This window comes from Octodon degus, unplaced genomic scaffold (genome assembly GCF_000260255.1).
Source record: "Octodon degus isolate 3935 unplaced genomic scaffold, OctDeg1.0 scaffold00243, whole genome shotgun sequence".
In the NCBI taxonomy this organism is placed as follows: domain Eukaryota; kingdom Metazoa; phylum Chordata; class Mammalia; order Rodentia; family Octodontidae; genus Octodon; species Octodon degus.
Genome location: NW_004524819.1, coordinates 2,970,917 through 2,992,072, shown reverse-complemented (window position 1 = coordinate 2,992,072; position 21,156 = coordinate 2,970,917). Strand labels below are relative to the sequence as shown.

Here is a 21,156-nt window from a genome sequence, read left to right as displayed (position 1 = left end):
GAGAGAGAGAGAGAGAGAGAGAGAGAGAGAGAGAGAGAGAGAGAACGAGAACAGTCCTTCTCCATGGCCAACTGTAGACAATGTAAGTCCGCCCTCTTGGTGCGCACAACCTGATGCTACACCTATGTGCATTAAGGAAAACGTATGTGCAAGGCTGTCACATGCAGCCTGGACATTTGCATCAGTCACAAGGCTTAGGATCCTCTAACATGTCACCAGACATCCCAGATATTTCACGGAGTGTTACTACTGAGATAGTAAGAACAGCTGAAAGTTCAGGTACGGCAAATACTTTTTTTTTCTTTGGCAGAACCAGGGATTGAACTCAGGCCCTTGAGCTTGCCAGGGAAGCGCTTATTCTACTGAGCCATCTCCCAGGTCTTGCAAATACTTTTGAAATGTCTCTAGAGACTGAATTAACTGCACTGTTTGTGACCCCACTCAGGTTTGTCTTGTGTTGGCCATGTTGAGAGTTTAATTCATGTCATAAGCCTCAAAATCAATAAGGTATATAAAAGAGAAATTTGAAATTGCAACAAGAAACATTCATATTCATTGTAGCCACATACTCTTGTGGGATGAAATGCCACACAAGTTTTCACAACTGTTTAGGAAGAAAAGTGTTGCTACTTCTCTAAAGCTAAGCTCTCTACTTTGCAAAATCACTATCAGGCTAAGTGAGGGCCACACAGTTCTGTTCATTTTGTGAGAACTTATAAAACTCTAACCTTGGGGCCAGAGAGATAGCTCAGTGGATTAAGCACTTGCCTGGCAAGTGCAAGGTCCTGAGTTCAATTCCTGGTACAAAAAAAAACCCCATAGGGCCATGGAGATAGTTCAGCAGTCCAAAAGCCTCGATGGCAAGCACAAGAACTTGGATTCGATCTCTGGTATCGCATACCATGTTGGCCCCACAGTGTGCCAGACACCAAAACAGGGCATGGTGGCACACACCTATAATCCCAGCACTGGGGAGGCTGAGACAGAAGGATCACTATAAGTCTGAGCTGCATAGTGAGACCCTGTACCAAATAAATAAATAAAAAATTTTAAACCCTATAAACTTATACCCTATATATTTTTCTGTATATTCCATATTTCAGTAAAAGAAACTCTTTAAGAACACACTCATAGAATTAAAAGTGTATCTGCACTGATAAACAGTAGGGACAGAGGTACAGAAAGATGGGTAGGAAAATATTTAGAGTCTAGAATAGCCTATATAAAAAAGTAAAGTTCTGAAAACATTATTGAGATGTTAATTAGGATTTGTTTAAAAAATCATCTGTTTCTGTGAGTTAGTGATTTTATTTGGTTGTTTAGCATCGATGTCAATCCTGCTTCCCACTGTGATATTATAAGCAAGGATGGACCATGGAGTTGGGATAGCAGAGCCTGTGACAGAACCTTGCCTGGTGAATGCAGACTAAATTCTAGATATGGCCGAATCCTGTTCTATCCTTATGTGTGTGGTTGTTTTAAAACTTACATAATGGTTTCTCCCATTATTTTTAGAGGGACATAAAGTATAATACATGAAAATTGGGTTTCTTCTTAGAAATAGAATTGCCAAATCCAGAGACTAAAGTAATGATCATGAAATGAAGTTTGCTAAATAAAGGTTTTCTTCAAAAGAAATATCATGAACAATAGACCAGAAAAGGACAGGTCATTCAGCCAAAATGCCTCTCCTGAATCTACATCAGCCATTTGATGTTTTGAGTTGTTTATGCTCCAATTAAGCCAGCACCTTGTTCAGTTAACCTCCATTTGACCTACAGAAAAAGCAAGTTGTTTTTCTGGAGCTAGTCATTAGTTGAACTGTAACCGATATTCCCTTGACGGCAAAACTTCATTTAAGTTGAAAAAGGAAAATCAATAAACAGATGACCTGAGGACTAATGAGCAAGGAGCTCTGACCCTATTCATCAGCTGTCCCCAAGGCATAAGAATGCAGGCCAAGAAGCTGGAGGTGGGGGAAAGACTAGATCAGTCCCTGCATGGTAGTATGGGCTACCTGGGAGAAGGCGATTCCAAAAGCCACTCCAGCGATGATCCCCATGTTTGTCTCCATAAAACTGGTCACCAGATCATAACAACCCTGGAAACAGAAAGAAGAGGTCTTGAGGCAGTGTTTTAGCTGAGGCAGGCCTGCTACAAGCATTTGCAACTCTCACATCTACCCCAACCTTAATTCAGCAACTATAACTGCAACTCATCTGAGGAACTACCTAGTATTCCAGTCAAACAAATGGACCCAAATGAACAAAAAATTGCAAACATACAAAGAAGTACAGAGAACAGTACAATGAGCCCAACACAACACTTCCTCTAATGCTGTAATTTTCTTTTTTCTTTTTCTTTTTTTTTTTGTGGAACCAGGGATTGAACTCAGGCCCTTGTGCTTGTCAGGAAAGCACTTATTCTATTGAGCCATCTCCCCAGCCCCTCTAATGCTGTAATTAACAGATGGTCAATCTTATTTCATCTAAACCTCCCCCAAACCCATCCCTGGCTACCTACTTTCAAGTAAATCCCAGATTTAATTTATCAACAATGTCTCAGTAGTAGGATTAAATTTAGCAAGAAATCTGTAAGATCTATGAAGCAAACATTGTAGAGATAAATAAGTAAGAATGAACAGATGAAAAGACATAAACATGAACAGGGAATCTTAGCATCATAAACAGTTCCAAGTCTTTTCATGAGTGACAACATCTTGTAAAGACATAAAAATCATCTGGTTTAAGGGAGATATTTAAATACCTAACAACATTGCGGAATTTTAGGCTTATTCCTAAGGTGACAATTATAGTTTTCTAAAGTACCAAATCTTGTACTCTAGAGTTAACTTTTTCAAAAATTAACTATGTGACCTTGAACAAGTTATTTCCCCTTTCTGGATGTCCATAATGTTATCTACAAAATGTGGATTTCCAAAAAAATAGACTTCCCTTTAACATATTATAAAATCTGTTTAACTCATGATTCAAAACCAACAATTATCATCAATTTCAATTTTAGTTTATAACTGATGAAGTGAGGTGCCTTTCTTTAAAAATGACTGATCTGGTTGGAGTTCAACAGTGTTGCTAAACAAGTTTCTTTTCTGATTATGATTCTGGATTAATTCTATCTACCTGGTCCAGATGGAAAACACCAGATATTGGTGCACAGGCAAAAGCTTACTCTTCCTATTAAGTCCCTTCTAGGCCAAATGCTGTAAGCAGTAACGTGCAATTGTGTGAGTGTGCACAAAGTGCACACATGTGTATACCTTGTATTTGGAGTCTGCCAGGTCATTCTAGAGTCTTGGACTGACTTACTCAGCTAGAAGACATGATCTTTCTCCAGTTTTCTGATAAAAGGCATCAACTTACTTTATGCAATGCATACAAATGAACATATCAATTCAATAAGAAAGATAAGATGTTTCTTGTTTAGTAAGAAATTTATATGAAGTTGCAGTAACGTCAGAAGAGTAGCAACAACAAATACCCCACTAAGGCAACCAATTTTAAATTCAAATCTTAACAATTGAGCATTTCTCATAGCTTGGGAAAATTCTACCAATGTCATATCTTCTAAATGAGATTTTATATTAATAATCTGTTTGCAGAGAAAAGGTGCCTCAGCTCAGCAGCACTGCTCTGACACATGGGTTCAGTGCAATTCACAAACTCCTCCTTAGTTATCTGATGCAAATATAAAGAAGGAAGAGAGCACATTACTGTCTGAGGAGAGTTATGAAATTTGATTCTCCTAGGAGCTTTCTTTTTTTTCCCCCCTAAGGAGCTTTCTGATTTCACTTTTACTAGTGAAACGATACATCCCCCTACCTTTACAAGGATAGTAAGAAGAGGTCAAATTATGAAGAGACATGGATATTCTAACACTTTCCCAAATGGTTGCAGCTAAAATAGCATTTTGCCAAAGTGGCCATCATTTTTGTATCTTTTCCCCACAGTGATGGGGGAAGAGGGGGCTGTAAGAACAAGGCCCAGTCAGCTACACTATTTGTCAGTTCAAAATATGGAAACACAAGAAGCAGTATGGGCTGTTTCCTTACTCTGTAAAATGTTTTGGCATAGACCCCTCACCCCTCCCAGCATAGCTTGGATTCTATACAGAAGCTGAGTGTTTTTCTCAAGTACAATTTCTACTCCATTTCCAGATTTTTTATTTTGTTTTGTTGGTGCTGGGGATGGAACACAGGGCCTTGTGCATGCCACACAAGCACTTTACTAGTGAGCTATGTTCCTAACTCCATTTTTTGGAGATTGTTGGAGACACTTTATTATTTTTTTTTATAAAGGTACTCTAACAAGGAAGAGGAAGAAGAAAAAATGAAATAACTACCTAGCAGTACAACAGTGGCAAGCTGTTCTCTTTAAAACTTACCCCCTCAATGTATGGTTCTTAAATAAACAGTACTGTATCACTAGGGGCTTGTGAGAGGCCAGACCCACAGAATCAGCACCTGCCACACCTGGGCTTATTTATATTTAACACTTTTAAATGAATTTAAACAAGATCTCCAGTTGCTTCACATTTTCATTAAAGTTTGAAGAGCACCTGTCTATAAGAAAATGTCCTATTTTTTTTACTCCAAATAAGAAAGCAAATTTATGCATCAGTAATAGGATTAAACAAAGTGAGAAGATGAAAGTGAAATTAAAGTGTTTTCCATCTCTGTATTTTTTCTCTGTTATTCACTACATGCACCCAGGGCCCATTTTCTGTGGATACAGAGCCCATTTTGCAAGTCTTAGCATTGTTCTGCCAACTGCAAGGACCACTTTGAAGCTACAACCACAGGCCATGTTCGCATTCAACCTTAAGTTCTGCACCAAAGAGTGATCTTATCTGCCCACAACAATCTTTCTCAATTTCCTAATATGAAAGCCTTGTTGTCAGGCATGAGATAAATCTACAGAGACCTGCTAAGTCTCCTAGGAAACACCCAGAAACACAACAGTTAATTTGCTCACCCTCTCAGCATGTATAAATCAACAGTCACCAATGGAAACCATCTGTGGGCTCTAACTATCAGGAGGAGAATGCTAGTTTGAATCAGGTCTGGGAAAGAGGTATCTCGATAACTGCTAACCAGAATAATTCTTTCTTCCCCTTGTTCTTACAAACTGCTAAGGCCTGCCTGTGGAATACTAGTTCACCCAGTGAGCCGAGTAAACCTGTAGACATTTCATCACCCCCACTAGCAAAACCCAAAATAAAGTCTATCCCTTAAACCAAAGGACAGATAACCCATGTTCACACCTCCTCCCTCTTGCATCTGCCTGTAATCTGTATAATGCAGGCTTCCTCTGCTGCCAAGCAATAGCCAAGAATCATCTCACTGGGCTATCACAGTGTATGATTCAAACCCCAAAGATCTATAGGGATGATCTATTTATGCTCACACACAAGATTGCATACAACTGGAGTGTGGTGGTAGGTAAGCTCTCCTGGGTAAAGAAGTGAGTGGTGGGTATGGTGACATTTATGAGCACCTACTACTATTGTCTCCACTCCACCCCTATCTCCCACTGTTTTTCATGGACAAAATGTCTGTGAAACTCGGGAGAAATAATTTGTCTCAAAGATTCATGTGGGTGTTAAATGAGAATGTCTAATGAAAATCAGTAGAAAATTTCATTTTCCATTCACTTTCATTCCTCTGAAGGAGTCAGATTTGAGAGTATAAAGGCAGTGAAGGAAGTCAAAGACATTATTCAAGTATTTAAGGGAAAATAAAAAATAGGATTATACTAGGAAGGTAGAGAATGAGGCCTATGTGTAAATTGTCAATAAAATAAAAATTTTTAAAAAGCTACCTTTCTTTCTTCCTAGAAATAATTGTATGGATCTATAGATCATTATAGGATATGCCCCAAAACTTTTTTCTTGATTCTAACCAAAGATCTTTTCTACAGGAACCTGCTGCATCAATTCTCATTTTTAATAGGGACAGTGTGATATAAGAGGAAACAAACGTCCCCACCATCATGCTTACATTTACACTGCAGTTAACATTTGTCATTATAGCTAATACTTATAGTATTGTTAGTCTGTGCCAGTTACTAGATTTTAGGTAGTTTGATTCAATCCTCATATCAATTCTAAGGGTCACCAGCTACTAATAGCCCCATTTCACAGATGAAAAAAAAATCAAGAATGAGATAGGTCAAGTAACTTGACCAACATCACACAACCAGTGAGTGAAGCAGAATTTAAACCAGACAGTCACTCTAGATATTGTGCATCTGACTTTGGATCTTTAATTTTCATATATACAAAAAAAAAGCATTTTGGATAAATAAGACTTGCAAAAGTTGCTGGGTGCTGGGTTTAGAGACAAGACTCAGAAGCAAATATCTCACACTACCATAGATCACGCCTTGTCTTCCATGAACTGGAATGTCCACCATGTGCCAGAGATGTATGGCACTACATAAAATGTCAGCCTAATGATACACTTGGGTGCTCAGTGGGGATGTCCATGAAAAAGAAGTCATCGTATTAACTAATGAGAGGGGAAAAGGCGCCAAAGTTTGGGTTCATAAGAAAATCCTAATAGGAACAGATGTTTGCTTAGCTAAGACAGGAAGCTGCCAGTACTGAAGCTTACTGAACCACACCAGTAGTGAAGTAATAAACCCAGAATGACAAAATGAGCTTCCAGCATGGCAGCAATGCCTTGCAGCGCTCACATTATAAATACCAACATTAAATGGGTGAAATACAAAAACCACCTCTTAACAGTCTAATCTTGAGAAAATGGCTATCATCTCTCTATGAATTATTCAGGAGTTGGCTGAGATCACATAGAATTTTGAAGACATCAGAATAGACTTTTATCTTCATAAGAAAAGAAAATTTTCCCTACAGCTGAATAACCACAGGTAAACTCAAGAGTAGATTTTTCCCTCCCCTTTGTTTCACCTAATCATATTTTGCATATGGCATTTCTCTAAATGTTTAAGAATAAAGATAGTTTTCACATGCCGTTGTATCATGTCTTTATTAGTCTCTGGAAGGTGGAATACAGAATTAATGGTCCCTGTCTCTAACTACTAAGACTTCCTTCCCTCATTTGCGCTGTGTACTAACATTTGAATTTCCTGCAGTCATCTTCTTTCCCTCTTATTTCTTTGGGAGTCAGGATGTTGACAGCGAGTTGAGTTGGAGTTGCTGACTTCTTTTCTTACAACTGTGAACTCCTTAAAATAAAGGTCACCCTCCTAGCAGAAGCAGATGCTGTATATCAACTCTACTTTCTTTTTTTCTGCCAAAGCCTGGCAACCAGCAGTGAAAATTTTCATGTTTAGATGGTTTATTAAGCAGAAGAAAGACATCCAGAAAGAAGAAAGCCAACGTTCTCTGTCTGACACAAGCATCAGGGTTAACAGGAACCACTTGTTCAACCTGCATAACTGTGCCTGCTAGATGCTTGCTGGGGGAGAGTGATGTGAGGCTGATCTGAGTAGCAGCTTAATCTTTTAGAAGTAAGCAGCCTCAAGTGCCTCTCCCAGGCAAACAAGGACCACAAAGGGAGGCACCTGACTCCCCCTGGTCTGCCCCTTCTAACTTACATGTCATAATTTCAGAGAAACAACAAAGCCCTCCCAAACATTTACCAGAGACCCATCAGAACTCGAGGGAAGCAGGTACCTTCTGGTTCACTTTGGTGGCAGCCACAGTCAGATTGTGCAGATCCTGGGGATTACAATCAGTTTCATTCATGCAGCAACTGGGAGGGATGCCGTGATTCATGAAGTACTCGCTGCTGCTCCAGGTGGTGTAGTTCTGCACACCACAGCAGCTCAGCTATTAACAGTGCAAAGGAAAGAATCAAAGAGTGACAGATCAAAACCATTGTGATCCCCTCTCTCACTACCCTGTAACCTTTAAGAGACAAGCTTAGGCTGAGCTCCTAAGACAACATGTGCAGCTCTACTGAGTAAAGATGAACTGCGGCTCTACTATCATTCATCCTCACTGTGGTGCCCATTTGAATTCAGAGAAAGAAGTGAGTCAAGGTCATATATCCGTTAGCTTTCTTACCACCTCCACAGAGGAAGCAGTGCTTCTTGACCTGGCCTAGGCATGACAGTCACCTGTGGGAGTTGGGTGCTGTTAAAGATGTACATGAACTGTGTCAGGATGGTTGATAGTGGAGTTGATGTAACCATGGTTTTGAAAAGCTCTCTGCTGGATCTATAGTAATAAGGAAGTAGGTGGTTTGGGAAAAAAAGACATACATAGAAGGAAAGAGCTAGTGTTGATAAACCACAACCAATCACCTTCATCTTGGTGTAAACAGAGTTGTACTGAGATACTTATGCTGTGGTGCCAGAGTTGGATAGTTATGACAGAGAGGGTGAGGTCCCCATATGCTAAAATATTTAGCATTTAACCTCTTACTGAAAGGGTTTGGCCTAGACAGAATACTAAAGCTAGTAGGGTGAAGATATATTTAATTGGTGAATGTGAGCTATAAGAGTTTGAAATTTTACCAAAATCTACCAAAAATATTGTTTCAAAAATATATACTAACCCCCCCCCAAAAAAACACCCAAACACCTAAAAATCAAGAAAAAGCAGTCAAAAACCTCCCCAGGGATTCTGATGGGTAGTCATGCTTTAGGGACAGGACACATACTGTAAGCGCCCACAGGCCAAAAACCTCTTTTACTTCTTGTTCTCTATGTAGCACCAGGCCAACTGTGGCCACTTGTACACCTGATGGATTCTCAGTTTTTTCTAGGTCCACACTGTACCCACACTAATCTGTCCCAGAGCACCAAGCTTGCCATCTATCCTGAAGAACTGATTCCAGAGAATCACACTTGGATAAGATAGACTCAAATGTCTGCTGACTAATGCCTGTTTAGATTTTAAGGGCAGAGGGGCTGTCCTGGAAATTCTCTCATAAGCCTTACAGATGCAAGGTATCCTTAAGGGTGTGATCATCCCTAACTCAGATTTGGTGGAGAGCTGGATTCTGGGCATATGCTAAGACTCAACTCTCAAAAAAAATGAACTGGACCAAGAATGGGAAAATGCTGCCAGCTCAACCCATTGGCTGCCTATAAGTTTAAGCCCAGACCTTGCATCCTCATCTGCTGCCTTGAACTTACGCTACGCTGGACGTGGTCCACAGCTCGGCTCCTCTCATCATTGCCGTTGTAGTGAGCTATGGCATCCATGTAAGTCCTCAGGAAAGTGTCCTTAATCTATAGAAGAGGAGGAAGAGGGGTTGTGTAGTTTCAGTCCACTGTAGCCCAAACCAAATCACATTTATGCCAATGTCTACCACCGGATAGCCTCTTCTAAAAACCTCTGCTTAAGTGTAGGTCAGAGAGGGAATGATTTATATTGTAAGGCAAAAGAGCTCAAAAACTTAGCAAAAGGAATTTACAAAATTGCTGCCCTATCCCCTAATCTTGGCCTGGTGAATGGCCAAACCTCAGCCATAAATCCTCCAGTTAATTTTCGAAGGGAATATGCTCATCTTTCTTTCTTTTTTAAAAAAATTTATGTATTTGGTACAGGGTCTCGCTACACAGCTTGGGCCCATAGTGATCTTTCTGTTTTCAGCCTCCCCGGTGCTGGGATTACAGATGTATGCCACCACACCCATCTCGGTCACTGGCTCAGTGCACCCAAAGTTGGGCCTGGCACAGCATGTGGTGCCAGAACCCCCAGTCCCTGCACTTGACTAAGAAGGTGCTTAGTCTGCTGAGCTATCTCGCCAGCACTTCATCTGTCTTTCTGTAACTTTCTTTGCCCTTATGAAAAAGATATAATAAAGGGCAAGCCAATGGGATGACAGGAATACAAATGTGTTGTTCAAAAACTGAACCCTATTGTATCATAAAGCAGTGAGGTAACCAAGATTCACTTACTTGTCTTCACTGAGGCCAAAATAAAGAAAGCTATAACACAAAAACATTTTTTGTTGATGAAATTTAACAAACCCATTCTTCTCTATGAACACATGTGACCTTGGGGTACCGTTCAAGCTCTGTTCCCCTGGAAACCTGATGACGATGGTATGTTAACAGGAAAGCTGGCTTACAGTACAACTGAACCCTGATCAGTGAAATGCCTCCAGACTGGGAGGATACCAAATGATAATATTTACTTGGTGGGATGTTTACGGCTAAGTATGGTGACCTTCTTACCTAGTCTTTGCTGAAATAGTGGACACTATATCTATGAGATGGTTATAATGGATAAAGAGACACTCAGTATAGGGAGCTTCTAAGCCAAGATGGCTACTGCACCTGCACTATCTCTCAGGTTGGGGACTTATGCACAGACCAGACCTTGGACCAATCTGAGGACTCATGCTGAAGAAACAAGTCTGCATCTCTTTGAATAAACAGCACTAAGTGTGATTGATTGTCACTATGTAAGCTTGACTGTTTTGCTAAACCCAAGACCATAACTGACCAACAGAGAGTGGCACAGCAAGCCCTACCTACTGGTCCCTTAAGCACTTCAGATGAAGAGGTTAGGGAGATGAGGACTTCTTGAAACCTAGGGAGTAGTAACCACTTTTACCCCCAAGCTGGGCATGGTGACTTCCACAACTCAGGGAGGCTAAGGCAAGAGAGTAACAAGCTTGAGCCCAGCATAGGCAATGTAGAGATAACTGTCTGAAAATTTTTAAAAAAGGGCTGGGGATGTAGCTCAGCACAAAGGTTTTGGGTCCAAGTCTCCAAAATAAATACCTCAAAAATCCCTAGTATTAGAGCAGTAACCCAAGAGGAAAGTGGACAAGGCCTCCAGCAAGAGTGAGTCAGACTGCTGCTAGAGTTCATAACTGCTCATGGAATGCCTGTTAGACTGTGGAAGCCATAGTCTCATTGGGTTTCACACCACCTAAGAATAATAATGGGGGTGCTGCAGTTTAGATCTGAAAGGTCCCCAAAGGTCCATCATGTTGAAAGCTTGTTTGTCAGCTGACGGTGCTGTGGGGAGGAGGTGGAAGCTTTACAGTAGAGATCACTGTACTTTTGGAGGAAGACAAGTCACTGGGGCCATGTTCTTGAAGAAAGTCCTGGGACTTCTGCCACATTCCTCTCTCTTTGCTTTCTGGCCAACATCAAGCAAGCAGCTTCTCTAACATACACTGCCCCAAGATGCACTATGCTGCCACAGGCCCAACACAACAGGTGCAAGGAACCATAGACTGAAACCTCTGGTACTCTGAGCCAACATAAACCCTTTCATCACTCAAATTATTTATTGTAGGTATTCTGTCATAGCAATGGAGAGTTGACTAACACAGAAGATCTAATTCTAGACATGGCACTCATGTAAAATGGGTTCTGGAAGTCAGCTGTGGCATCTGAGGTGCCATCTCCAATAAAGGAAAACTCAGCACAAGAGAGAAAGAAGCAGAACCCATGGTAAGCTCCTGGGAACTTAACTCAGCCAAGCACAATAGCAGGGCCTGGCAAGGGATTATGGCAGCCTTTCAAGAGCCACAGTAACGCTCTGCCACACTGCATTCTCTGTCTATATCTCGTTGTCCTCTTCTTACATATGCTTATCTATTTCTGCCTTTACTGCTATTCGTGGCACACAATAATGGTTATGAGGCCTCAAGACCATTACTTTGGTTTGCCTTTATAATCTCAGAAATCTTGTTACACTGAAACACACATGCACCTTGATAAAGCAGCTCGTTTTAAAGAAGCATTTCATCTATATTGTAGGTTACTACTTTAAAATAGAGTAGAGAATCATTTTATGTAATAGCTACATAGAGAGAAAGAGAGTGAGGATCCATAATGAACGTTGGGAGTTTGGTGAAATTCCTGCATGTAGAATTTCACGGACTTTCACGCCACCTTGCATAACATTTGGAAGATGATGCCAGCATTGAGGAAACCAGCCAGCACCCATGCACTCTGCACATAGTTCAAGTTCTTTCAAAACTCCTCCTTTGACCTGAGCTCTCTACCTTATATACTCACCTCATGGCGGAACACAAACCCTGAAATGCCAGCGACAAGTTCAGCCAGGAACACCAGTGACAGGAACATGGCATACTGAAAGGCAAGTGGATAAGAACCAAGTCAGATGGCAGGATTAAGAGGAGAGCATTTTTTGAGTGAGTTACTTCTAACCTGAAGGAATTAGATACACCCTCATACTCCTGGGACAAAGTTTTAAGAAGTTTTTAAGAAAGTTCACCCACATGAACCTCAACAGAGGACTGAGTCTGTTTGATATGCACTAGCATTTGGACACACACATATTAAGGAAAGGTCACCAGAGACTAGCATTGTGACCTGCAGATCAATTCAACCAGAAGAAACCCAGGAGGGCCATTGCCAACTAAGGTGTCGGCTATAGCCAATATCACAACCTTCAAGCTACAGAAAACAAAAGCTGATCTACAGGTCACAGAGCATAGTTCTATCATATCAGAGATTTTTTTTCCGCCTTCTTCACGATTAGTCAACTACATCTTCAAGCCCAACCCCTAGAACGTGTTCTGCTTTGTGACTGTCCCAACTGTTGTAAAGACTTCATTTCCATGGGCTATACATCTGCCTGTTTCTTTCCATCTTTTTAATTTTTTGCTTGCTTGTTGGTTACTGCTTCCCTAGAACAATTTTTTTGTGCTTATTCATATTAGCAGCAGTACTGAATTATAAGACCAAGAAAAACCGCAAAGAGGTTTCTCTGTAGGGTCCCTGCATCCATAATTCTCTACAGGGGTTTTAAAACCATCAGGATCTCAAATTCAAGCCCAAATGGCTAGGGGTGATGGCACAGGTCTGCAATCACAGCCCTCTGAAGGCTGAGGCAGAACAATCACCACAACTTTGAAGTCAGCCAGGCCACACAGCAAGACCCAGACTTGGGTTGCTCATTTCTCCTTCCAGAGTGACAGGTTCTTTTCATCTTCAACAAAGAACTAGATGAAACAAACAAGAAGCAGTAGTCATGTTTACCTGAGCAAGCAGACATGAAGAGTGGCAGAGAAACTGGTACTGGAAAGCAAGTTTGGGCCAACTAAGAGGGTAAGAGCAAAGCCAAAAGTACACGCTGTGTCTGGGAAATACAACATGGGCGATCGTGGAAAGTCATGATAGCCCTGTTTCTGATTTCCACTTGCTAGTAGTGTTGGTTCTGCCTCTAAGAGAGGAGAACACAGCCTCTATAGTATACGTGAGCCCTTCACATTTGTGCGCATAGCCAGGACAGTAACTTGCTGGTTCTCTGCATGCAGGAAAAGCCTCCCACTTTACTTTTATACAAAAGGGCTAGAAAACCACTTCATTAGGAAATGTACTCCTCCAATCTGGACCCAGAAGCCAGAATGTGTACAGGAGGCAGCACCTCTTCAGTACACTGGTCATCCCTGAATACAGCATCATCAGCACTTTCTGTGCAGCTACTCAGTTCTCTATTTGTGACACTGCATGGAATTTGTAGCCTTAAAAAAAGCAAAGACTGAATGCTACACTGCTAACAAAATTTGCAAGTATCGAAAACCCTTAGCGCTTCTCATCTAATGCTGCCTGCATTTCCTCAGGTGACTGCACACGTGCATGAGCACGTGCAACTTCAGGGATATTACACGGTACTTAGGAGATGTTAAGGGCTTCTGTTTCTTTGACTTTGAAAAGCACATAAAGGGAAGGAGAGCTGACTCCTTATCAACATGGCATCTGCCTTACAATCTGCTGCTTCTCATCTCAAAATGAAATACAACAGTTCTGAATACTTACAATAGCCTTAAATGGTGCTGTGGAATTTGGATGGACTGCACATGGTCACATTACTTACTTGTAAAGCATACATATATACACAGAATCATAAAGCATTTGTCTTAGTTATTGGCACATATGTTAAAAGGAAATACCATCTTAAAATACCAATTTCTTTCTAAATACTAACAAAATTCTCTACAAATACAACGTAGCCACTAAAATCTCTCTCTTTCTCTCTCTCTCTCTCTCTCTCTCTCTCTCTCTCTCTTTTACTTTGTACAAAATCTAATTAGAAACATACATTACTCTGGGGAAAATCTTATATCAGGCAAAGAATCCAACAGAAATTTGTGTGGGGAGCTCACTGTCAAGAGGCAGGTAGGAGAAAGGACATTAGTCTTTGTGGTCAGAATACCTCCTAAGACTAATTCTTAAGGAAAAGGCAGTCTCTCAGGGCCTCCACATAGCAGGAATAGTTATTGCCAGTGGTTTTGCAGTTCCTGAGGTGAACGATGACCATAAAATTCTAGACTGACAGTTCATAAGAGACTTCTACCTCACGATCCACATCAGCAGTGTTCTGTGTCTGGCAGTTCCCTTGACTCCAGGAACTTGCAGAGTAGCTGCCACCCTAGAGAAGGCTTTCCAGGTGATTCCAACATTGATCTGGAGTTGAGGACCACAGTACTGGGCAGACTAAAAAGAAGCTCTGGTGCTTATGAGAAGCACCAGAACTTAGACTCAGGGTGCTGGAAAAAAGTGTCTGGGGACAACAGCAGAACTGTCCCCTTGTGCCTCATTATGGTTATTTCACCAACTTGCAAGAACTGCTGGAACCCAAGGCATTAGTTTCCTCTGTGCTCTGTAGGAGAAAGGTAGCCAAGTCATGCACCATATGCATGAGGTTCCCAACAAGGATACTGCCTTATCAACCCCCTTGTTCATTTTGGAGTGAATTATTGTCACACCCAAAAGTGTTACCAGGTGGCATTGTTATGACAACCCCTGCTCAAGAAGGACAGGCAACAAGATCTCAGTGGAAATCTGCTTCTCCCTTTCCAAAATAACTCATTTTTTTAAAAAAATTTTCTTCTGAGGAGAGAGGTCTTTCCTACTTTTTTGATTTTTGGGGTTGTCTCAGTCTACCCTGAGGGTGAGGCTGGTATGCATGTGGTGCTGGGGATCGAACCGCCATTCCCTGTCCCTGCCTAACCTTGCCTAAGAAGGTGCTTTAGACTGCTGAGCTATCACGCTGGCCCCTTTGCTACTTTTTTATTTATAAAACCCTTTAACATTAAACCTCATCAAATTAGAGCACAATAAAAAGAAAATTAGGCAACTGGTTACCAAAAAGTTAAAAATCATGCTAATACCCTTTCAATAATCTTCCCTCAAGCTGCGGAGATAACTCAGCAGCTTAAGTGCCTGGCTGGCAAGTAGAAGGTCCTGAGTTGGATCCCTGCTACCAAACAAAAATCTATCCTTATCCTTTCAGATACATCACTTCTTTGTTGCCCTATTAGAGGACAGCCATCCAACAACAGTCCTGGTCGCTGATACATGGCAATGCATCCATCAGCTCTGTCACCGGGAAGCTGAGGCCTCGCTCAGCTTCCTCAGCACTGAGACAGGGACCATGGGTTTTGTGAAGAGCATGCAAATACATCTATGCATGGCCAGGCTCAAGAGGCAGGAAGAATTTCTCCAACGGAACTTGGAGATGAAAGGCTACTTATACTCTGGATGATGCATTGCCTACTAAAGCTGAATGTCACATGTTTGAGGAGATTGCTAAACCAGAGTTCAAAACTGGGTCAGGGCAACGTGCCAGGAGGACATCAATGGCCTATTAGAACTACTGGTCAGTACTTTGTCACCATTTACCTCAAGAAATTGAGACTGGGTTTATTGTGCCAGGCTATTATGGGGATTGTTTTTCTCACTGGGTGGATTAATGGGTGGGCTAGATAAGAATCTGGGCTAAAATTAGAATCAATGAATATCAAGCTTTTGTTTGTGGCCTCAAGAATGGTTATTTGATCATATTGTGATTTGGAATTTTACAAATAACAGAGAAAGCAGGATTATGCGGTGACCTACTCACCAGTTTCAGCATCCATGGGCTCCCACGGCATGTAGCAAAGCATCCAAACAAGCCAAAAACGACGATAGTGGTGCCGGTTCCAATGAGCACATAGGGAGCATTTGTGGAGTTCTCAGCAATGAGGGAGATATAGGTGCCCAGAGTAAGTTTCCCCCAGACTCCAACAGCCAAGAGGATCACCCCAGTGATCTAAAAAGGAGAAGGGAGTGTGAAACCACTGATAAGAGGTAAGAAGCAACACGGGGGTCATGTGACCAACTTGGAAGAACCAAGTTTTCACGAACAAGGTGGAACCTATTATAAGATTCTCTGAGCGATGGGAAATATTAGAGATCATGAACTAAAACTGTCACAAACAATAAAGACATTTTGATACTGTACAATTAGATTTGCCCCTTATAGATCCCATATGTAATGATTGTGTTTAACTGGAAGTCAAGCCAACAATGAGAAACCCAGAAGCTGCTTTAAAAATACATCATGAGACAGATCTGCGAGCTTTCCCTCAGCTGCCTCCTGACACAAAGTTGGGTCCAGGAACAAGGGTAGCCATCTTCTTTGAAGGCATGCGTGTAGACGTTTGAAGGATTTCCTATGTTTTAAGAACAAGGTGATTCTCTTTAACCATTAATACCAAAATCTCTATAAAAACAAAGCATTCCAAATACTGCTGAATCCTCTGATGTGCTGTTTCATTTATAATATGCTATTCAATATAAAACAACAGAAGTATCTCAGTAATTCCTGGAGTTAGCTATAATGCAACTTGTCCAAGCCTAGCAATCAATCCAAAGAAAAACCTATACAACATGTCTAAACTCTAGAACCTGGCATCAGTCAGGTCCTTACTTCAGGGGACAGACATGGAACTGCATGCTATGCCTTTGTCTCCATTCCCTTCAGGCTATAGGCTTCAATGACTTTGGCTGCTGAAGTCGCAGATTACTTTGTGTGCCTAATCATTTCCCCAGCTGAAACATAACTCCTTCAGTTCACCAACTGTTTGGGAATATTCAAACTGATAGTTTTTCAAGGATATAACGGTACGATGTTTGAGAGAAACTTATGTGTTGGAGGAAACCCGTCCCCAGGTTTGCCCTATTCAATAGCCCAACATTTGATAGCAAAGGCCATAGATACTGCCTGGACCACTCAGGTGAATACAACCATGCTAAGTTTTCCTGTCAGAAACATCCCCATTCCTTAACATCTGTAAGTGACCACCACCAAATGCATGCTGCACCATGAACCAAATAGCTGGGCCAGTTCAAGATGTCCTGGTTGCTCTCCTGTATATTCTGCAAACACTACAGTTTGGACCATCAAACTCCACTATTAGCTTGTTTCTCTGTGCAGAAAGAATTGGCTCTATATGTCTCTTCACATCAGATAAGGATGAGCTCTACCTATGTGGATGCAAATGTCAACAAAATACAATGAAAGCTTGGAGATACTTTCCTGCCCATCCCCATAGTCTCTCACTTGTAGAACCACCTGCACTGTGAATGACAAAATTATATTTTACATTAGCAAAAGTTTGAAGAACTGTGCTTTTATTAGACAAAAGCAAACAATTGGGATACAGTCTTCAGGACAAAGTGTTTGACACTAATATTCAGGAGAAAGTAAGCCAGTGGAGGGTGGCTGCCAAAAGGGATAGCCTTAGAGAATTGAAGAAAACCATGAACAGATGCTACTCAGAATTCCCAATCCTCTGCTGACACCTGGTGGTTACTGAGAAGAAAGTACTTTCCTTGAACAGCCTCTGCTGTACTCCTCCAGATGGAAGCATAAGATGCTTTTACCGACTACAATTAAAATATTATGAATCTGTTCTGAAATCATTTAGGGTAAGGATGCAATGAAGCCTAGTAGAAAAGGACACAGTTGTGTCTTATTATTCAGTGCCTAGCGCAGCACAGGCACTCAATAAATGCTTACTATTCACGGACAAAAAAATACATTTCCTATCTCTGGGTCTTAGGGATTATGTCTTATAAAGCAGAGTCTATTAAATGCCAAATATTTATAAAACATCTACATCAAATACTCACTGTAAGGTCAATTTAAATGGACACAGAAAGAAACTCCACCTGTACTTTCCATGTTAGCATGGCAAAGATAAATCTGTGATTATCACAATGTGAATGTTTTGGAAAAAAATTCAGTTAAGCAAGTTTTAGCTGCATGCAGGCCTCATCAGAGACTTCTGACTTCATGGAATTGCTCCCAAAGATTCAGTAACACTTTAATACGTACGAAGTATACCACAGGCTACCATTGTCAGTCACTATTAGAATAACTGCTTTCATGAAAATGAGTACCACTGCTCAATTACAAAAGTCTAATATTCTCTTATACTTCTATGACTATTTCATGAGTTCTGCTAATACCATAACAAATCTTATATGCCATATATCAAAGGAAACACGAATTCAGAATTTTAAGTTTAACAGTATTATGAACATTTTCTTTGGGAAAACAATGTATCCCAGTGTAATAACCCTGGCTTTCTTATGAAGCATATATATATATATATATATATATATATATATATATATATATATCTGGTCTTCATGAACAGTACCAAGGCTACAGTACCACCTTTTAATAATGTTCATATAATGGGAGTCACATAAATATATTCTTGGAAAAAGACATTTTGTGGACTGCAGTGGCACCCCTTACTGTTTGCCAGTGGGTACAAACAAGCACAACACTGCAGGCATCACACTGCACGGGAGAAACAGTTTAACATTCTGGTCTTGAGTAAGTTAGCCTCAAAAGAACTCATTTTCTGGATAATGTGAGACCAAGTTATATAAGCTCCTTTCAACAACAGTGTGGCTAGGAACCTATGGTTAAGCCACATAGAAAAAGCTTTCTCTAATGTAGCTACTGTCACTCAAATACTCCTGACAAAGAATCTCTGTATTTGGAAGCCCCGACTGTGCATATATACACCCAGGCCCCTTTCATACACATTCCAGCTAGCCTTTTTGTCTGTATCTCCCTTGCTACCCTTTATGCATTCCATATAGTTCCAGGAAAACTGAGCTGTTCTCCATTCAGTTTCCAATATTTGGTCATGATGATATTGCTTAGAATCCCTATTCTTTCTGCCACTTCCTATCTATAAACTACTCGCTTTTAGTAGACAATGTACCTACTCCTCCCAGCCTCAACTATGCTATAGTACTGCTATGACCTGCTCCTTCCATGCACATCCAGGACCATGGATGTACTGCATGCTTTGAGCCGAGTCTATATGTAGTACACGCCTGATGAATGAATAAAGAGCCAACAGTAGAGTTAAAGAGGAGAAAGAAGTTTTGTGTTAGCCTTCCATCTATTATGTCCTCTGAATATCTATGAATAGCTCTGAAAACTGGTAAGAATGCCAATCTAACTCATTTCACAGGCCAGTAATCTGGGGGAAATAACAGTGCTAAGGACAAAGAAGAAAAGATTCAATAGACAAGGGAGAAAACCATTGGGCTGTAGTGTGCCCCTAGGTGACTGAGGCCTCATTCACTGGTGCTAATGTGTAGTGGACTTCGGGTGGATGTTGGAAAAAAATTTCTGGGTACTTGAGAGCAACGTACTATAAACAAAGGATAAAGATGTACTTTCTCATATTTTTCCAAGTATGAAAATGCTTCTTACCAAGGAGAAGAAATATACAAAGACAAGCCAAAGACAAAAGTCATTGTCATCCATGTCACTTTTTTCTTGGTTTCTATCAGTACATACTAATATTCACGTGTTCCTTTGAAAATACTCATTGAAGAGCCATTTCTCAAACATATGGCAGTTCAAAGTAAAAAGCAACAGATAGGTTTCTTTAACATCTATCTTGTAAAGCAATTTTGCATGCAAGTTCCTCAGAGCCCTCAAATTCCTAAATCAGTCATCATCCTATATTATCTTTTTCCCTTGAGAGTTTTGTTTCTTTCTCAGAAGACTTAAACAACAAGCAGCCAATGCTCAGAGTTCGGTGATAAACCACATAAGCAGCCTGGTAAAGGCCTTCCACTACCTGCCATGCTCCCACCTCACCACAAACCAGGAGGGCAGGGCCAGAATTCCAGCAGAAGTCACTAGGTTACTGTTCTCCATCTCTTGCTTGTTCTCAGTATCTCATTTCCTGTGTGTTTACACCACAGCTCAAAATGTATAGGGAGCAGAGTACCACTAGCTTCTACTAATTTAGGCTTGGTGATGAGGCTGAGTAAAACTATAATTGTAGCACTAGCTAAGCTAGAACTAGAAAAGCTGTTGTGTGATAGTACATATGACAAAATTATACTGAAAGAAAACCATGGAGAGGTTTTGCCATATACCAAGAGGTTTCCAAAAGGCTCTGGAAGAAACTTACCAGAGTTCATTTGAATCCTAATATGCATGTTTGAAGGTGAGCCAGCAGGTAGAAATGATCCTCCTTATTCCTAGTAGGTCAACTTGGCTAATGTTGCCAAACTTGCAGTATCCTGATCCTTAAAGTGGAGCCAGGACTACAGGCTAAACAACTCAAAGACATGTGACTGTCTCTCACACCCCTTTTTTTGCATACAGAGCACAGATGCTCTCATTCAACTACTGTAGCTGCATTTCTGCTGATGGGGTCTGATGGGGAAAAATTCATACTTTTCTCAAAATCCATAATTTCTGCTTTGTGAGGTCAATGTTCTAATTGGGAGTTCCTATTTAGTATGTCATACAATTGGAGAAAATTTAATAGGTAATAGAAAATTTAACTATAGAGGTACAAGCTACCTGGAAGAAGCCCTTTCCTAAGAAGATGTGTAGGATATAAATCAGTGTACGTAAAAACAGAACAAAAGACACACAGAAGGGATGCTAGGCAGAAATCTCAGCTAAATCGCATTTGTAGTAGAAGCCACAATTCAATCATCCCAGAGTTCACAGGTCAATTCTTCTCCACGACTACACAGGGAGGTATTGTGAAATAGCCTTCTCTACTCCGGATGATTCCATAACTCAGAAAAAATGTACAACACAGAAGTCCCATACATATCATCCATAATACAATATAGATCCCTCAGATCACAGATTTTAAGAAGAAAAATAGCCAGCAAACTATGCTTTCAGCTAATTCTCACGTGAGTATATAAGCTGAGGGGGCAAGCAGGAGGAGGCTTGAGTCTTCAAAGTATTGAAGACTTTCAGTATTGAAAACCTGATTCTGTAGACAGAGAAAGCAAGCAGAAAGGCAAATTAGCTAGCAGCTTCCACTATAGTCTTCTCTTTGAAAAGTAACACTGTGGATTTATTATATTCACAAATTAA

At 40.7% G+C, this 21,156-nt stretch overlaps 1 protein-coding gene across 1 annotated transcript in view; it reads right to left on the bottom strand.

The window, feature by feature from the left end:
• Tspan7 (tetraspanin 7) overlaps positions 1-21,156 on the bottom strand; it is a 146,688-nt gene that overhangs the window by 5,280 nt on the left and 120,252 nt on the right. Inside the window, exons 2-6 of the mRNA XM_004645907.3 lie at positions 15,847-16,035; positions 11,994-12,068; positions 9,144-9,239; positions 7,675-7,830; positions 2,018-2,101 (exon numbers count right to left, since the gene is read on the bottom strand). Of these exons, the coding sequence (XP_004645964.1) occupies positions 2,018-2,101; positions 7,675-7,830; positions 9,144-9,239; positions 11,994-12,068; positions 15,847-16,035 (600 nt within the window). The remainder of the gene's footprint in view (positions 1-2,017; positions 2,102-7,674; positions 7,831-9,143; positions 9,240-11,993; positions 12,069-15,846; positions 16,036-21,156) is intronic.